This window comes from Caretta caretta, chromosome 7 (assembly GCF_965140235.1).
Source record: "Caretta caretta isolate rCarCar2 chromosome 7, rCarCar1.hap1, whole genome shotgun sequence".
NCBI lineage: Eukaryota > Metazoa > Chordata > Testudines > Cheloniidae > Caretta > Caretta caretta.
In genome coordinates this window covers 124297353-124317290 of record NC_134212.1, presented here as the reverse complement: position 1 = coordinate 124317290, position 19938 = coordinate 124297353, and the positions used below count along the sequence as shown (strand labels likewise).

General features: G+C 41.5%; 1 protein-coding gene across 5 annotated transcripts in view; it reads left to right on the top strand.

The window, feature by feature from the left end:
* OGA (O-GlcNAcase) overlaps window positions 1-19390 on the top strand; it is a 43825-nt gene extending 24435 nt beyond the window's left edge. For all 5 annotated transcript variants that reach the window (XM_075131114.1, XM_075131112.1, XM_048857253.2 and 2 more), the window contains 8 exons: window positions 653-1263; window positions 1652-1826; window positions 5444-5529; window positions 6405-6509; window positions 8788-8873; window positions 10609-10801; window positions 16052-16211; window positions 17019-19390. In XM_075131114.1, coding sequence (XP_074987215.1) covers window positions 653-1263; window positions 1652-1826; window positions 5444-5529; window positions 6405-6509; window positions 8788-8873; window positions 10609-10801; window positions 16052-16211; window positions 17019-17155 — 1553 coding nt within the window. In that variant the 3' untranslated portion in view covers window positions 17156-19390. The remainder of the gene's footprint in view (window positions 1-652; window positions 1264-1651; window positions 1827-5443; window positions 5530-6404; window positions 6510-8787; window positions 8874-10608; window positions 10802-16051; window positions 16212-17018) is intronic.
* Window positions 19391-19938: the final 548 nt, after the last annotated feature.

Sequence of the window (19938 nt, the reverse complement as noted above, 5' to 3'; positions counted from 1 at the left end):
GCTTCCGTCCCATTTGTGCCACCAGTCATACATGGATGGGGAAATCCTCCAATTCAAATGTCTGTCATGGTAGAGCTCTTGAACAGGCTTTATAAATTTGTCAAAGTATATTCTTAGCAGCACTGTAAGGGAGTCACTAATGATGGTTTTACCTTGACAACTGATCATGTATATGAGGGACCTGATCGTTCCCCTCTGTTCGGCATTGGTGAGGCCTCATCTGGAGTACTGTGTCAAGTTTGATAGCTGCTTTCAACTACCTGAAAGGGGGTTCCAAAGAGGGTGGCTCTAGACTGTTCTCAGTGGTAGCAGATGGCAGAACAAGGAGTAATGGTCTCAAGTTTCAGTGGGGGAGCTTTAGGTTGGATATTAGGAAAAACTTTTTCACTAGGAGGGTGGTGAAGCATTGGAATGCGTTACCTAGGGAGGTGGTGGAATCTTCTTCTTTTGAGGTTTTTAAGGTCAGGCTTGACAAAGCCCTGGCTGGGATGATTTAGTTGGGGTTGGTCCTGCTTCGAGCAGGGGGTTGGACTAGATGACCCCCTGAGGTCCCTTCCAATCCTGATATTCTGTGATATTATTCAGAATTTAGAAAGGTTGATTTGGTGTTGGTAGGGATTGCAGACTTTCAACTTGTTTGTTCTATTCTCAGGTAGGCAAGTGGCCCACAGTGGTGCTAAAACCAGCGTAGTTGATGTGGTGCCTCTGGTTGCACCATCATCTCTAAATGCAACAACTGTGGTTACTACTGTTTACCAAGAGCCCATCATGAGTCAGGGGGCAGCACTGAGCAGTGAGCCACCAGCACTGGTCAAGGAGGAAGAAAAGAAGCAGTCTGATGAGGAGCCAATGGACATGGTGGTGGAAAAACTAGAGGATGCAGACAAGAATGTTAATCAAATACTGACAGATATTGCTGAAGCTAAAATGTCTGAGGAGCTAAAACCAATGGATACTGATAAAGAGAGCATAGCTGAATCTAAGTCCCCAGAGATGTCTATGCAGGAAGACTGTGGTAGTGACGTTGCCCCTATGCAGACTGATGAACAAATGAATAAGGAACAGTTTGTGCCTGGGCCAAACGAGAAGCCTCTCTACACCGTAGAACCAGTGACTCTAGAGGATTTGCAGTTACTTGCTGACTTGTTCTACCTTCCGTATGAACATGGGCCCAAAGGTGCACAGATGCTGAGAGAGTTCCAGTGGCTCAGAGCAAATAGCAGCGTTGTCAGTGTTAATTGTAAAGGAAAGGACTCTGAAAAAGTGAGTGTGACTACGTCTTATTTTTCTTTCCTTAAATCCTAATCCTGAGCTGCATTACACATTTCCTGTAATACAGGGAGATTGTGTCCCTCGAAACTTTCTAGCTGAGTAGATCATGTAGCCCAAAGGCATGCTTTGTGCAGGGGCTGTAGGGGCATGTAAAGATTGCTGGCATTTGACCAGAGAAGCACAATTTGGCCTTCCCTGCTGTAGCAGCGATAGTGAGAGGGTATTGAACAATGGTTGTCGGTCAGAACTGTAATAAAAGAAGCTATACAATTTAAAAAAAAAAAAAATGAAGTACAGCATAGTGCAGTTTTTTGTTTAGAGAAGTCTAGTCTCTAGAAGAGTATTTTTGATCTTGTGGATCTTTTGTCTCCTTCAATAGATTGAAGAATGGCGCTCCCGAGCAGCCAAGTTTGAAGAGATGTGTGGATTGGTCATGGGAATGTTCACTCGCCTCTCCAACTGTGCCAACAGGACGATCCTTTATGACATGTACTCCTACGTCTGGGATATCAAGAGTATCATGTCAATGGTGAAGTCTTTTGTGCAGTGGTTAGGTAGGTGCACTGGGAACTGTTTTACACTCAGATAGTGTACCTTTTTTGTTTTTAATTAGCCCACAGAAAAAATATTTCACAAAATGCGTTATTTGTGGCTTATGGTCTTATTAGATCTTCATTAAAATCTTTCCTGCCTCACTATTCTGAAATACTGTTCACTCTACTTTGAATTGGTACTGGTGTTATGAGTAACAGTGTTCAGGCACTGGCGGTTAAATGAAACTTCAGTTTTTTCTTGGGCTAATGAAACTTAAATCTCATCTCTGAAACATAAGCGCTGACTTTAACTTGCTCTGACTGAATGCACACTGGACTATGCCATGTAACTCCCTTGACACCCTGTTATGTGATTGGAAATGACACTATGAAATGTGACCGCACATCAGCCATCTGCTGCTTGCTCTGTCTTGATAACATTATTGCTGTCTTCAACAGAACAATTGCAGAAGTGACCTTTCAATGGGCCTGGCCAAGAGGAAGCCGATCCTCCCAGCCCTTGCGCATGCGAGCTTTAGCATATAAGGCTATTCTGGTGCAAAATGGTTTGCTTTAACATTTTCCAAATAGTTGATTTTTGGCAAAGGGTGGAAATTGGAGAGCTCTGTAAGTCAGCTTTTGTCCAGATTTAATCTGAGACTTTTAAACAGAGCTTGAAAGACATTTTTTGTTTGCAGCTTTTTTTTTTTGCTGAAACATGTTTTTGGGGATCCTAAGTTGGCAGATAGCACCAGCATGGCCTGGGTTCTTCTAGTGACCTCATTTTACTTTCAGGTTTCAATCCAACTGTAAGGAATATGCTGTGGACTTGCGTGATATACACAGCAGGCCGCAAAGCTGATGGTCTCACGTCACAATTTTTGTAGCTGTCACAAACCTCACAGTGGATAACCATTACACAGCCTTTGTCTAGTTCTAGTGTTTCAGTTGTTCTTAAATCCTACTAACTTGTAGATAAGTTTAAATAATTTATAACTTAGAGACAGAGAAGACCTCGCCGGTTATCAAATCAACTGAGCTAGGGCAAGGTGAAGTTCACTTGCACTTTGTGCAGTTGAAATATCCACTGATCGCTCGAGATATGAATAGTTTTAAAAAGAGGTGAGCAAATATCAGCCTTTTACCATGTAAAGGGAGCAAAAAATTAATAGGTGTAAGGTCTTTGAAAAGAGACTGGTAGTATTTAGTGCAGTGTTAACATGCCTCTATCCTCATGCAGCTGAAAAGCTTGACTTAATGATTCCTTAACTGTAAGATGCAAAAATGTTTAGTATTGTTACTCTGACTTTACACTGAGATGTAAACAGAAAGTAGTCTTTCTTTAATAGCTCAATTATTTGTTTAAAAACCTAGGCCAACATTTTCTAAAGCAGTCATCTGAGTTTTGGCTGCTTCAAGTTTCCAATTTGTGACCCCTTGGGCCTGATTTATCAAAGTTACTAAGCATCTGCTGCTCCCAATGACTGTAGCTGAAGTCGTGAATTATTTTTTTTGCCTTTTGAAAATCGGATCTAAGCTGTCTCAAGTTATGCACTCAAAAATTGAGGCAATCCACATCAGGAGCCACTTCTGCAAATATTAGCCCTGTTCAATCTCAGTCCCAAAACTTGTCTCAAGTAGCCAGAAGACCTCGTAAGAGTTCTGACTGTTGGACAGGCTGATTCCCAGGCCCCGGGAATGTGGTTTGGGAGAGGAGATAGTTCAGTCTCCTCATTCTTTTTTATTTTATTTGTTTAATTTTACAGTAGTTTAAAAAATGAGTAGATGAGGAAAATCTTCAGCAGGAATACATTTCTACAGCGCTTGTGAATATAGCTTATGTAGGTTAAATACACTGAACCAAATTAGTTCCCACAATGGTGTGTTCAATGGGCCACTGAACGTTCATTTTCTTCACCTCTCCTTCCAGTCCAGCTAGCATTCAGTCCCTTTAAATAGTGTGGTTGTACAGTACTATGGATTACTAATGCCTTCTATTGTCTTCTTCCCCACTGTGTACAGATGGGAGAATCCTCAGCACAAGTTTCTACTGCTATTGGATGGACAGCGCCAGATGTTCGCAGCGCGTCGTCATTAATTAGTTAAAATGGAAAGGTTTTGTCTGTGAGGCAGCTCAGATAGATTAGATGTGCACTAGGCATGAACTGAAGTCACATTTGCGCAGCGACTAAGGCATTAACTATGTTTTTCATTTACACAGCTCTTCATTCACGCAGCTCTTTACTGTAATAATTGGAAGTGCTAGTTATGTTGTAGTCTCAAAGGAGAGACAAATACTGTCTTCCAAGTTAATGACTAAACCTTATAGTAGTAAAGGGTATCTTTTTACATCAGACATTCAGATGTGGGAGCAAGCTAAACTTAAATCCTGATATTTGGATTATTTTCTAAATTTGTCATACTAAATAAATCTGTTTAAAAATTATTATTAAACTATTGTATGTCAAACTTGGTACATTTTGGGACTCTCTGACTAGCACAACATAATTGACTGTATTGATCTGAGACTGTTACTTGAACAGGAGGTAGATTGCTGTCCACAAAAGGAAAAGAACTTTTGCGCTGCTTATCTTATCAGAAAACTAGGCAGGTAATTGTAATCCCTACGCCAAACATTCACCTAATCTTGCCCTCTCTCAAAAATATCTATGTTAATTGGTGTTAAAGGCTGTAATGCTTGGCTAATGGAACAGTCTTAAATGCTAAACTTGCTAATTAAAGTAGAGTTTCCAGTACTTAATACATATTCTAAGCTGAGCGTTTTAATGGGCCTCATGTGGTTGGTTGGTAGGAAGCCTAGTGTGACTGACGTGCTTGAGGAGGAAGAAATAAGATGCTAAAAGCAAGAATAAAACTGTTCTGCTCAACGGTTCTTTATTAATTTCAATCAAACTGTGAATTCATTGCAGTTAACTTACTGGCCTCTTCAGCATGTCAGTAGCACTGTAAATACATGGTCCAGAACTGAGCTAAGTTGTCCTTTCTAGTCTGTTGCAATGAGGCCACTGTTCCATACAGCTGTCTTAAGTGAGTCAGACCATTCCATGAATTTTTTTACCAACCCTAGTTTTCTGACAAGATTAAAACAAATAATACTAAAATGTGACTTCAGACAGGTCCAATTTTTTCAAGGGGCTGTGGTAATGGAATTTGTCTTGTATTATCTGTTTGATGAAATTTGCAATAGTAGCTATTAACCAGGCCATATTGCTTCCAAAATGTCCTCTTCACTAAGGACATGATGCTTCTGCCATAAATGTACAGGCAAAAGAATGTACAAAACAGGTCTGGGAAGCTTATATCATTGCACAGATCTCATGCCTCCCGGTGTGGGATGAGGTGTATTATTGGCTTTTTAAATACTTACTTGTCTGCTCGTTAGCCCATTATCTGAAAACAGTAACATAGATATTGCATTTTATTTATCCATTAAGGGCATGAGCACTTAGAATTTTTACAAATTGTACAACATTATTACCGCCTCCCCCAAAGTCCTGGATTATAGCTCAGTTAGAGAGCTTTTTCCACAAAGTGTATGTTAGCTTTTTGGACATGTTAGACCCCCCCAGGAAATCCCCCTTCTCGTAACGTTCTCCGCTTGGATCTGATCTCAACAGGGTGTCGTAGTCAATCTTCAGCACAGTTCTTAAGTGGAGACCAAGAACCCTGGGCCTTTAGAGGTGGTCTAGCAGGAGAGTTCCAGGTATCAATATGACTTCACAACTGAATGGCATTTTCTTTGTTTTATGAGAAACCTTTTGTTGCACAACAGAGGTCTGGAAGGATTGGTCTGCCGAAGGCTTTCTGGTCCAAAGTCCAATTAGCCTTACAGCTTGGTTTTAAAATAATTTTCCTCCCCTTTCCACAGTAATTTCTCAAGGAGATGCTGCGTGTCCCATGCGCCCGCGAAGCGCAGCGGCTTTAGTTGTACATTTCACATTGTTTCTTTGCAGGTCGCACAGCGTTTTTATCTGCGCCCGCAATTGCACAATGCGCGCATGCTTGTCTGCCAATGGGAATTCCATGAGCAAGAGAGTGTCACTGACACAAGTTTTGATTCTTCTCTAAACAAAGTTGTAACTCATTTACTGGAAGGTTTCAATTGGAGAATATTCTTAAACCTCTGTTCACCATGTTCGAATTTGTTCATGGATTTTTCAAGTGCTGTACTTTTTCCCCCTCACAGGTGCTCTGCGCGCAGCAAATAGAATCAGCGCATTGCTTTTGGGATAAAGTGTCTCCTCTGGCCAGTTAACCCTCTTCAGACCAAACCTTTCCTCCTGACATGCTATGTTCTTACACAGAGACAGTGTAGATATGATTGGTATAAGTATGTTAAAGCAGAAATGAGCTTAACATAAACACCGTTAATGTGCTGTTACAATTGCATATTTTAAAACACCAATTGGATAATTCCTATTCAGATAATAAGGTCTTTGTATTTGTAAAGCATACCAACCCCACCATCTGGGGTGCCTGCAGTAGCAAATGTTAATTTGGGAGTCTGCAGTGCACATGCCAGAGTGCGATGTCTCTGTTGCCTTTCAAACACTCATATTAAGTCTTTTGTTTTCACAGCGTTTGCTGCCTATTGATGGGGCAAATGACCTCTTTTTTCAGCCACCTCCGTTGACGCCAACTTCCAAGGTTTACACTATCAGACCCTACTTTCCAAAAGATGAGGTAACCTCTGACGTTAATGAACATTACTGTTCAGCACTGGTTCCATTGGCTGTTATGCTGCCCCAACTGGCTCTATTCCCTTGGTTAATAATATGCTGCTTTTACGTATCGATTTCTAAGAGCAGTTCATGTACTAGTAAGCCTCCTAATCTTCCTGTGAGATGCAAGTGTCCTTGTTTGTAGATTGGGGGGAACTGAGGTAGAAAGGTGAAATGACTCTCCCAAAGTCACACAACAAGTCACTCTCAGCACCAAGTCTACAATACATAAATCCAGACACTAGTCACCTTTTCTAGCCACTAGCCCATTCTCCTTCTCTAAAATGAAAACTAAGTGATAAGCTATTGCAGGATTTCTTTGGCAGTGTATGTAATATAATGTGCTGTAAGTTAATCTTTTTAGCGACTGCATATATCTATATCTATCTATATATATATATATATATATATATATATATAATATATATATACACACACCCAAAGTATGCACTTGATGGTCAGTCTGGGAAGTGCCACTGAATTTTAGCTTCTGCATAACAGAATTACTTGGGGAGCTCATCACTGCTGGTTAGCTGCTCTTCCTGGTTTGTAGACTTACAAAGTAAGCACTCGGATTTTCTTTAAAGTGCTTAACTTAGCTTCAGGTTTTTTTCTTTTTTCTTTTCCCCTCAAGGAGTGGCTTCTAAATGGGATTTGAGGCTGTCATTCTCAAATAAGTCTTATACTGTAAGTTTACACTGCTTTAGTGCCTTTCCCATAAAGGTGTTTCCCTATGTCCCGAACAGCCCTATAATCTAAGGCCTTGTCTAAACACGATTACACTGCCTTAACTAAAGGTGTGATTTAATTGGTATAAAGAAAAGGAGGACTTGTGGCACCTTCGAGACTAACCAATTTATTTGAGCATAAGCTTTTGTGAGCTACAGCTCACTTCATCGGATGTATGCAGTGGAAAATACAGTGGGGAGATTTTATATATACACAGAGAACATGAAACAATGGGTGTTACCATACACACTGTAACCAGAGTGATCAGGTAGCAGTGCTGCTGGTAATAGCTCATGTTACCTGATCACTCTCGTTACAGTGTGTATGGTAACACCCATTGTTTCATGTTCTCTGTGTATATAAAATCTCCCCACTGTATTTTCCACTGCATGCATCCAATGAAGTGAGATGTAGCTCAAAAAGCTTATGCTCAGCTAAATTTACTAGTCTCTAAGGTGCCACAAGTCCTCCTTTTCAGTTTACGGATACAGACTAACACGACTGCTACTCTGAAACCTGTCATTAATTGGTATAGTTAAACCAGTGCAAACCATTGTGTGGACATACGTGTATCTGTTTAAAAATATTTACATTGGTTTCATTTACACTCTTGTATTGACTGATGCAAGCTAAAGTGAGAAGCCAGGTTCTAATTGAAAAAAGAAGGAACACACAGGGCTTTGCACAAGTTTAATTGAATCTTTAGGGGTGGAATTTAATCATCTAAGTGACTTAGGATCACAGGCCCCGTTGACTTTCAGTGAGACTCATTCCCCTAAGTCCCTGAGCCAGATTTGAAAATCCCAACCTAAAATTATACCTTTAGTAAAACTGACACAAATTTTTGCATAGGCCATACCTAAGACATGCTGTCACAAAGAGTACAAGTTTTGGAGAGGGAGAATCTGATTATTAAGAAAAAGGGTGAAGACTCATCATTTAGTCAACTTGTATTCAAACAAAAACCTAGTATATGCCATTTAAAATGTCTGATCCTATAAATAGGTTAGCTTTTCAAATAGAGAAATTCTGCTTCTGCTGCTGAAGGGCAGTAACTCCTTAATATGAAGGAATCTGTCAGGACATATCCAGCCCTGCAGAAGTACCTTGTTTTGGTTGAATATGAAACATCCATGTAGCTATTTAACATTACAGCCTGTTAAATATACCCAGAGAGCAGTTAGTAATTAATGAGTATGTTTAATGCTCTTCATGGTTGAGACAGATGTTGACCTGATCTTCAGCATTCCTTTCCTGTTAGAAGCACTGTGGGTGTGAGGTTTTTTGAGGCAGAGTTTTAACTAGTTGCAAGAAAGATCCTTGAAGAGTCTTTAACGGATAAAAAATGCTTTACATGCATCCATGCAACCAAACTGCATATTGAAACTTGTTTCACAGTGGAGAACTTATTAATAAACTCTCTCTAAGGCAAAATTGCTAATCAGTGTGTTTATCTTAAATAAAAGGGTGTTTTGGAATTAGAAAAATAATCATTCTATGTCTGTTTTTAGGCATCGGTGTATAAGATTTGCAGAGAGATGTATGATGATGGAGCTGATCAACCTTTCCATAGTCAGCCAGACTTAATTGGAGACAAGTATGTAGGACATCCTTACTTTTAAAATTTGCATGTATGTCTGCAGCCATTGTAATTCTGGTGTGCTGATATTTATGTAACATCAACAGTGTGCTGGGTGCTTTATGGGTCTCTGCACTGAAGAGTTTTCTGTGTAAATAAAGCATAGATAATTGAAGAAATGGTGAAACAAACACAAAATAGCAGAGTGGTAATAGACGGGTTTTTTGTTCGCTTGTTTTCTTTCTATTCAACAGCTGTAGTTTTCAGAGAAGTGGGGCTGAGTTAGGGTTTTTGGGCCTCTTGGAAGAAGCTTGTGTTCAGAAGTGATTTGTAGGAGAAAGCAGAGATGCCATGGACTAGCTCCTAGAAGGTTGTGGTAGGGCATAAGATTGAATGGAAAGGAAAATAGAAGGGATAAAAGGAAAAGTGTAAAGATGGGAGAAGAGACAAAACTACACTCCGGAGTGGACTACCACTCCTTTTTCACTTCAACTTCTGCAAAGTATAATTGAATGGCAGTCAGACTTCCAAGACAGTAGTTGTTACTCCATTTATGCTCAAATACCTGTTTTATTGAAGGTTTTACTTCCAACTCGTCTCTGTACGTTTCCCCGGTGTAGACATTCTCAGCAGTGGGTCAGCTGAACTGGTGGTAGCACCCGTGAGAATTCAAGTATAAACAAGGTTCCTGCAAATTGACCTTTTATCAGTTTATGATTCGATATACTTGCAGCTGCTTTAAAGTGGTGGGCCTTCTACACTAGGGCTTCCACTGGTTCAGATCTAGTGATAGCACTGGTGGGAGTTTTCTTTAACATCCTGGATGTAAATGTGGTTTTAGTTATCCCCTGTCCTTTTTGCTTCAGCTTCCTTTCAGAGTCTTGTTTTATATTGTGTTTAAATACCTGAGTTTGTCTTGTAAAACATTCTGCTAGCCATCAACTATCTTTTTAAGGTACATAAATGTATTTTATAAAAATGTGAGGTGCATCACAGATGAAGACAAGATGCACTCTCCACACCACAGCCTAAATACTAGATGAAGAAATGACAAGTGAGATGAAAGCAGAAGGGAAGACTGAGCTTTTTAGCTTCTTGAGCATGAGCTATTTGAGTTCTTCCCATCTTGTTAATGTTTTGATTTATTGAAGTAATGGGGGCAGCTCTATCGTGGGGGATAGGAAGAGATGAGTAGAAATGGGATAAAAAAGAAGGTAGAAGGAATGGTGGGGAGCGGCATGGACATGTCTGCAGGAACTATTGGAACGGGTTGAAAGAGATGGTTTACTGCAACTAATCAGAAGAAAGGAGAGTTATGTTGCAGACTGTAGGTCTGCTGGCAGGACATGTCACTAGAAGGTTCTATTATTGTTCCCTCAGCTCCATAACTATGGGAAGGGTGGGCTCACTGGGGCCCTGGCAGGAGGAAGCCTGTCCATTGCAATGGAATGGCAGCTGGGTCTTAATCCCCTTTCTGAGCTCATGGCCTGAGCACTTCATATTTGATTTTCTACATCTTCATAGCTGCACTCGCAATTTGTGCAAAGTGGTGGTGATTACACATGCAGTATGGAAAATGTGGTCCTAAGTGACTGAGTAGATCAGTGCCTTCATCTTCCACCCTGGTATAATGACTCTCCTTCCTTGTGTACAGTATCCTCTCTATTAACCTACAAAGACAATACCTAGTTTGAAGTGACTTGTTGCTTTGTTTCTGTGGTGAACTCACCAGATACTGCTCTCCTCTCTGCAGGTTAGTGGGAGGCCTGCTTTCCCTCAGTCTGGATTACTGCTTTGTCCTTGAAGATGAGGATGGCATATGTGGCTATGCTTTGGGCACTGTCGATGTAACACCCTTCATTAAAAAATGCAAAATTTCTTGGATCCCTTTTATGCAGGAAAAGTACAGTAAGCCGAATGGTGATAAAGAACTGTCTGAAGCAGAGGTTAGTAGTCCCATGAGACTGGAATTATGCTGAACGTTACAGTCCTGTTTTTTAAAGAGGTATTTGTTATCCACTTGCCTTATGCGCTTTCTCATCATTAGAACAGCACGCTTCGATCTGTGGAAGCATTTATACTATGCCTATCCTCCTCTGAGACTGCCCTGCCTCCAGCTCTGACATTCAAATCTAAGAGTTGTTAATGCACATCAGTTGTGACAGCAGCATGTAAGGTGGGGGAGGGCCTCTTGTTTGACATGGCTTAGGTCCTAGGCACAACCTTGAACTGCTCTTGGAGAGGAATAGAAAATCAGCACATGCTTCAGAGAACTGGTATAATGTGCTCCTTGTGTGGTACAGCTATGCAGATGGTCAGAATGCAACTATGCAGATGGACCATAGCAAGGTCCACACTGGAGAGATCTGGTATCTTTATCAGATGCGGGTAAGACATTGATCATCAGCTACATTCAGAAGTCAAGGGCCAGCCTGGGAATCCAAAAGCAACCTAAATGAAGTGCAGACAAAACCCTTCAATAGAGGCAGGCAACACCCTGCTATCTAGTAGCCTTCCTGTTGCCTCTACCAGCATTACCTTAATCTTGTTTGGATTGAGTGTGTTTACTGTAACTTCCTATTGTGGTTAGAGGAACTAGAAGAGCATCAAGGAAACACCCTTCATGCCTATCATCCACATAATCATAGCACCATCATGCAGATCACCTCACTATGTCCCCAAGCTTCTAGAGACTCAGGTTAAATAGTAGAGGTGTCAATAGACCCCTACATGAAAACCCTCAAAGCAGATAAGCAGTTACCAGCGTCACCGTCTATCATTTGTCTGTGGAAAATTGAATCACTTGAACCATTCTTGTCTACTCTAGGGTCCTCTGAGTCATCAGAACTTCATGGATGGTATCAAAGGTTGCCGAATGTTAAAGGAATAGTCTACTACCAAGATCAGTGCAGTCTCTGGCATACCCTAGCTGAACCAACAAACAGTCCAGTGCTCAAGCTCCCTCAGTAAAGCTGGCTGGAAATGGGAGGGGAACATACATATCCTCTTCTGACACAGATCTGTAATACAAAAATGCCATCTGCACACCCGATCCAATTGACCTTGCCTGCAAAATAGAGAATACTGTTTGCTGTGAGGAGTTTCATTTCTAAACGGCTGTATACTCTGTAGAATGGGTTTGATTAGAAACTGTCTTGATTATTTCCTCTCCTATTCTTGAGGATAGGCTGTGACTGGGAAGGTGGTGCTCCAGTTTATGCACTAAGCCTGCAGAGTGGAGACTTCATGTCTTGACTGTTCTGGAGTCTCTAATCTCTGCTGTTGTGATGTATTAAGTTTCAACCTTGAGCATTTGATCCATTTAAAACTAGATGGTGCAAAGCACTAGTAGAGGACAGGTTTTGCGTTTCCAGAAGATTAAAACCAAATTTAGTGTCTTGCTCTCTTTACCAGTGGACCAACTTCAGATAGCAAATTCTTCAGTTGGTGAGGCCACCCCACTCACAATTGCATGGTGTGCTGCACTTAATCTTCCTGTAACAGCTCACAGGGCAGTGAAGCCCCTCCAAGACGCATACAAAGGCAGCTGTCTTGGAGTATCGGGAAAGGAAGTGCTGCTTTCGTTTCCCTTTACAGATTCCCACCTTTTTAGTGATATCTTGGATTCCATGTTGGCCGACATCAGAAGAGTGTTTCTTCCATTCACAGCTTCTTAGACAGTTTGATCCAAAGTGTTCAGCCTTCTTGAAGACCTTTTCAGTTATGCACTTCCCAAATCAAATACCTCCTGAAGACCAAACTTTATGCAGGTAATGGATCCTCTTGTAAACAAGGAGACAAACCCAGATCCACCCAGTCTTACTGCCCTTTGCCTATTTTGGGATTTCCCTTCCAGACTACAGTCTGAGAGGTAGACTCTTTTCCCACTGAGCACATTGGATAGATGGTCTTCTCTCTGAACATGAGCTGCTACAGTGTCCTTGTTCCTCTCACTCATCAAACTGTTCTCATTTCTCCCTTCTAAACCTTTTTAATTCAAAAAAGAGGGCACGTCCTATCTTTGCCCACTTAATTTAACTGCTGCATGTTTTTAATGTCTATCCCTTGACCATCTGGTTCAGAAGCGTACTTGAGTTAGCTGTGGTAAAGAAACGACCAAGGAGAAAAAGGTTCATTCTAAGCCTGATGTGGTTCAACCAGTTTGTGAAGTAGCAACAATGCCGACTGGAGACCTTGCATGCCGTTTTGGTAGCTTAGGAGTCACTCCGATATCTATAGACTTGAGGGACACACATTTAGACTTCCCCTCCATTGAAATCCATCAGTGACTTTTGCAAATCACCCTGCACAATGCCTACTGCTGCTATTACTCCCAGGCTTTCGTTGCTGACATACTCCAGCCCATGACTATAGTCATGATGCTTCTTTCTGTTGTTCTTTACTTGGAAAGCTAGCTCACTTGAGCAAGTGTCAAGGGAAGATCTTAGAATACAGTGACCAGGGAAAGGGGAAGCCGACTACATTTCAGGTATCAGGCCCTGTCCTCTTGTTTCAGCTTCTGCACTGTCTCCTTTGAGGATGCTCCTCTCCCTCCTGGACTGCATGGTGTCCTGTTATGACCTGATTTCATGGGCACAGGACTGCTGGGAACTGCAACAGCTGGTGATTGCTGCTCTGAGGATCAGCAAAGATGACTTGGGCTGTGTCCCCATTATCTGTGGGTCAGGTCCTCTCTGAGATGATTGCATGACCACTGGACCCTTCTGCACAAAGTTCCCAGACTGCAGATTACAGTAGATGTAAGCCTTGAGGAATAGGACATACTCAACAGAATGGCATTATGCCATGGGCAGTGTCTTGGAGATAAATGTACTAGTACTAAGTGCTGGGTGACTGACTGTCATTAAGATCAGTGCAGAGGTTGCCACGTTCTGATCAGGGTGGACAATAGGGCATTGGTGGCTTATCTCAGTCACCACTGAGGCAGCAGGAGCAAGATCCTAGCAATGGAATCAAATCTTACTTAGATAGGCAGGAACTTTCTGGACCTTTGTGTTTCTGGAAATCCAACATTGGAGTGAATTGACTGGCATGCAGCAGGTTTCTCCCAGGGGAGTGCTCTCTAAAGACTCATCTTTTAGATGACAGTGGACGCAAAGGAACCCAGGTACTGCAGCAGGTAATCAGACAGAAGCTTTAGTGCAGGATGTATTTTTGTTAGATGCTTACACCTTCCCTCAGCTTCTACCGATCTGGAAAGCATTGAACACATTAGGTCTCCTGATCCATGTTATACCACACTGGATGAGAAAAATTTGGTTAGCAGATTTCTTGGCCCTGTCCAGAAGACCAGCATCCCTGTCCCTGTAGCTGCTTGTTTGGAGGCCTGTGACGCACCCCAGCCCAGGTGCTTTGAAGCTCTTGGTGTGTGACAGGACACGACTGAAGGAGGTGGAGGAATTGAATAGGGCGGCCTTTGCCATGATGTATTCCAGGAGGAAAAACTATTTTGCTTAAAATGAGATGTGTGGGATGTCTCCCCGGTTGGTGTAGAAAGCAGGGAACTTCAGCCAGGAATGCCAAAATGCCTTCTCTCCATTTCTGCAAGAAATATTTAAGGATGTTTCAACTTCCTGGAGGTCCTGTCTTTCCCCATCAGCACATTAAGGGATCCAGTGAGAAAAATGATTTTCCAAGGGGGTTTCCTAGTGTTCCTCCAGGACAGTAGTTTTCCATCGATAGCCTAGCTTCCTCTTTGATGGTGATGTCAGAATTTCACTTCCAGATGTCTTCCTTCCCAGCTGAAAACTAGAAAAGATCTGGGTTGACTTAGGGGCCTTAGGATTTACCTGCTCTGATCCCAATCCTTTGGGAAGTTATTTGCCTTGTTCATACTCTGAGAGTTGCAGGAAAGGACTTGGGGCCTATAGAAGGGTTGTTTTAGTGAATGGGTCAGCACTTACATCTGAGAGGCTTGTGTGTCAGCTGAAGTGCAAGGCTTGCTGCACTAAGCCTGTAGCTGCATCCTGGGCAGAGTGGCACCAGGCTTGAGTGAGTGAACTTTTCAAGACTGCCATGTGATACTGCACATCCAGAATGTAAGAATTATCAGCCAGTGCTGCCACTGGGTGGAGAGTGCTCTACTCTTAGATTCCTCAAGGAGTGTTCCTTTCCAAGAGGATGGTACTCTCCCTGTTTCACATTTCCTGTCCATCAGCAGCCTTCCAGTTGTATCTTCCTCTACTTGCAAAGACTGCTAGACAGAAGCCGTGAAGTTGCGCCTTGAGCCCAAAACAGTCAAATTTTGCTCCTTGCCTGTTAATCCTTTTGATTACCCATTACACTGCACTTGTTGCTCTAAATACTGGTTACATTTTTTTCCCCTTGCAAGTGGATATTGTTCCCCCTTGTGTGAGAAAACAAATTCTTGTTGGGCTTTGTTTTGTAAAGTAGATTAATTTCAGGTTTCAGAGTAGCAGCCGTGTTAGTCTGTATTCGCAAAAAGAAAAGGAGTACTAGTGGCACCTTAGACTAAACAATTAAAGTAGATTAAGTGTTACCATAATATGTAATCTGAGGTGCATTTCTACTTTGCCACCACTGCCACACTTCAGTGTGGTATAAATAAAAGTTCTGAGTGCGCCTAAGGGCGAGGGACTTCAGATGATCTCTACTAGTAGATCTCTTCCCTACTGTCACTGTACCAGTACCTAAATTTCACTAATGGTGAGGTCATCTTCTAAAATTCTTGTCCAACTTCCTGGTAGGACTGATGGAATCTCCTCCTTTATGGAGTAGATCAGCTGAGCAGTGTAATTTTGTACAGTGCTTGTTATTTTTGTCTTTCCAACATTAATACAGCCTTAGGTATTTGCCTGACCATTTTATCCCACTGCTAGAATTCAGATCTTTGCTACCTTGGTTTCATTTTTAACTGATTGGAATTCAGACTCCTGAAAAGAGAACTTTCTTTTATTTTTAAACAGCTGGTTTATTTTCCTGTATCAAGAGGATGAAAGTAAAAGGCTAACTAGCACTAATTACAAGATTCAGTGAATGGTAATTTAATGCAAATTCTTAAGGCTTGTTTTTGCTTTAGGCAGGTATATCTGAAGTGCCTGGTCTCTGCTGATTTGTGTGTGATGCTCTTAGAGGCATAAAGCCCTGAACAAAACAGCCCACATCAGCAAAAGTGATCATGATTAAAAGACTGTGTTCCTTTCTGTCCTCTTTAGAAAATAATGTTGAGTTTCCATGAAGAGCAGGAAGTATTGCCAGAGACATTCCTTGCCAACTTCCCGTCGCTGATAAAGATAGACATCCACAAAAAAGTGACTGACCCGAGTGTGGCCAAAAGCATGATGGCCTGCTTGCTGTCCTCTCTGAAAGCTAATGGTGAGTTTTTTGCACTTGGAATTGTTGAGGGCTGCTCTGGGTACTGTGATTTAAGAATGACCACAGCACTTCAGCCCGTTGGTGCTAGCCAAATTGGGAGTTCTGGAGGTGGTGCCAATGCATTTTGCATTCACATGTTGGTCTGCGAGATCTGATTTCTGCGAAGTTGGCACATGAGGTTGTTTATAAGTTGCTTTCACATTCTAGCTCTAATGCTACTGTCTATCTTCTGTAAAAGATACTATCGTAGCCAACGTTTTGCAAATTAGGAAATGGGAAGAACTGAGGGAGCAGTTTGGCTAACTGAGGTCCCCAGCAGCCACACAAATATTCATATTTCCCCAACTGAAATCCGCGAAGCCATTTCCGAAGTATGATAGTATGCTGAGATCTTCCTTCTTGAATGCTGGAGGCACTTGGCCTTTTGCCTCACTGCATACCTGAGGCTTGCAGTTCTCTTGAACTATTCACATGCCCTTTTGTGGTGCTGATCTCTCAGCCTGAGCTTTGGGATGTTTTCATGTGAAGTAGGCCTGTAGAGGCAATTTGACTACAAACTGATAGGCTGCAGTCTACAAGCCAGCAAGAGAAACGTACGGTCTCTTTGTGGAGAGGTATCAGCTATGTTACCATAAATCCAGCCTCCGTTTCTGGTAATAGATATACCAGGTATGGCACTGGTTCAGTGATTTGATCGGTTTTAAATGTTAAAAAAATGGAAAAGAATCTAACCATGTTTGCAGAGTTTGGGTCTTTTTGTTACAATAACTCTTCTCCTCCCACCCTACCCCCTTTTTTCTTCTTCAGGCTCCCGTGGGGCTTTTTGTGAAGTGAGACCAGATGATAAAAGAATCCTGGAATTTTACAGCAAGCTGGGTTGTTTTGAAATAGCTAAAATGGAGGGATTTCCAAAGGATGTTGTTATCCTTGGAAGGAGCCTGTGAAGTCCTTGACAATGAACTGTTCTAATACTGTAGTCCCTTAACAGCTGAGTGGGTGGTGGTGGGGATCTTCATATGGTCTAACTGCACAAACGCAGCAGTCAGCCCACCGGCTGGAAGGGGCTATGTGAAAATCCACCCATCACAGATTTCAAACGTTAACTTGCTGGATGAAGAGAGTGCTGCTGAAAACCCAGTTCTGAAAAAGAGAAACCTTGTTGTCGTCCTTTCCTGGTCTTACGTGAAGTGCCAAGGAATCTTGCGTGGGCTGTATCCTCTGGGAAAAGCCCGCCCCCCTTCCTGCCCAGTGATGTGGTTGGTAGCAGTTCTTTGCATCCATATATGCAGTTAGCAGAATGGTGCTCTTTATCTGGAGTAACTTTTAAGATCTGATTTTCTTTTTCCCTGTGTCATACCGCAGGGTGTGAGGAAGGAGGGGTGTAGTTGGGGTACTTCATGTTGCAGAGATGGGAAGAATTACTTGTGTCAGTCAGCAAATTTAAAGACCGGTATTGACGGTTCTGTTTATGGCTATCTTTATGCTTGTTTATAAGACAGTGACTAGTTGTCACTGCTAATGACCATTGGTTCAGGCTTTGTGCTTTGTAGGGACAAATGTGCAGTTGTCTGTGGCAAAAGTCACTAATGACAGACTTGTAAATGTCAGTGTATATAAACTAGCTGTATGCTTAATAACTTCTTTGTGTTTACTGGTTTTGTAATTTTTTTTCTTCTGAAAAGTGAAATGGTATTGGTCCAAGATGGCACTTTTGAATAACGTAAAACCACAATGGTGAATGAATCTGTCCTCAGTGTTGGCTTTTTCTACAGTGCCTCATACCCAGAGCTGGAAACTGACCGTGTTGGGTAAGAGATGCTGATCCAGAAGGATCATTCCTTCAGAGGACAGACAGTTCTGTTGCAAGGCTGCCACTGCCTGGTGCTATCATCATTCTCCTGGAACTGAAACAGCGATTCAGTGGGAGGCCTGCTGAACCTGTTAATTTTGGTGGCGGTCTCAAAGAAGAGGTGGATGGAGGAAGTGAGAAGGAACTGGTCCATGGTCAGGATTGGTCTTCGGATCAGTCTCCTGTTTCAAAGACTGTTCATACTGGTTTGACTAAATCAGGGTCTTCAAATCCTGCATGTTTGTATCAAAGATTTTTTGTAGAAGAAACACCACAATAAGCACATTTTTACAAATTACTTAAATGGTTACCTAATTAATGTAACTGCAGATATTCCAAGAGTTTAATGTTTTTACCCAGATCTGATGTATTTGACTAATGTGATGGAGTCAGCATGGTTAGGGGATCTGGTAGTGAGGTAGTCGCACTATTTGTGGGGGTTATTGATTTTTCTGTAGAAGCCCTGTGTTCCAGAGATGTAATTGGCCAATAATATACACTTTACATTACATTACCTTACTGATTTCACCTGCTACCATCAACTGTGTTTAACTTCCTTCTTTTTAAATGTCCCTCTTGGTTTTGGTGGTGAACAAAAGACATTCAGGTCCTTATTAAAGCTCCCATCTGTGTAGCTTTAAAGAAATTTTACAAGCTGTAACAAATGGCATTAGACTGCAGTATTGTCTGCAACCTGTAAGGAGAAGCTAATGTTTGGCCTTCCAGTGCAGTCACATAGGATATTTTCTTTTTCAGAATGTGAATAATTTTTTAATTCAATAGTGAAGTATTTAAGTTTAAACAAGTTCATTTCATTTACAGAGAGAGGTATAGGGTCATGCTATGGGATCTTATGTAAATCAGAGCTGAATGTCACTAGTTTTAATGCAGCTTTGAGTAAGTAGCTGGTCCCTTGGTTTATCAAGTGGAAGAGTGGTTGTGTGTGTTTTTTTTTTCCCTTTTCTTTTTTTAATGGATACCAGAGTCAATTTACTACTTGATCTGGATTCATAGCATTACAGGATAGGATGCTTGTGGCCTTATATCTTGGGTTTTAAGGAGTTGCCACAATCTCTTCCTATGAATTTTATTGTTACAGAAGTTAGTTGTACAAATGGATGGAATGTCCAGGCCAATACCATCACTCTAGGATTGTAAAGTGATAAGTTGACATATCTTTCATGGTTATGAATTTTCATTAAGGTTGGAATGCCACTTTCATTAATCTGTTTTTAGATCAACAGTATCTGTAGCAGAAAAATGAGCTGTAAAACTGTATTTGAAGACCATGCGAGAAATAGAATAAAAATAGAGAAGTGAATGTAAATAAGCAATGTGTTTAGTTTGTAAAGCTGTCAGGGGTGGATGCAAGGGGAATACACCTCTTCCATCTTGCTAGGTGTTTTGGGCACCCTAATGGTAAACTCTCATCTGGCTGCTTTTCATGTGATTGACCTTTTTTGGGGGGAGGGAGACGCTGGCTGTTATGACAAGCATTTAACCACACTAACATTCTTCATGGGAGCGTGATGTTGGATGATATTTACCCCTCAGAGCACTTTGAAATCAACAAGTGAGATCCTTTTAATCCAAATGTAAATAGCACCAGTTATGCATTTCTATTTCTTCAGGCTTTGGGAGGACCTTTACACAGGCTCACACAAGTAGTTCAGTAAAATGATGTCCTCTTGAGTGTCTGGGGAAAAACCAATCAGAGTTCCATTGCAACAACGTTTAATACATCCCTTTTTATAAGATATTTACCAGCACCCAGACAGTTAAGTATTCTCCCTATTTTACCAATAAGGAAACAGAAGTTGCAAAGTGACTTGCCCAAGGTCAAGTAGCAAGCCAGTGCCACAAACTAGTTTTTATAAT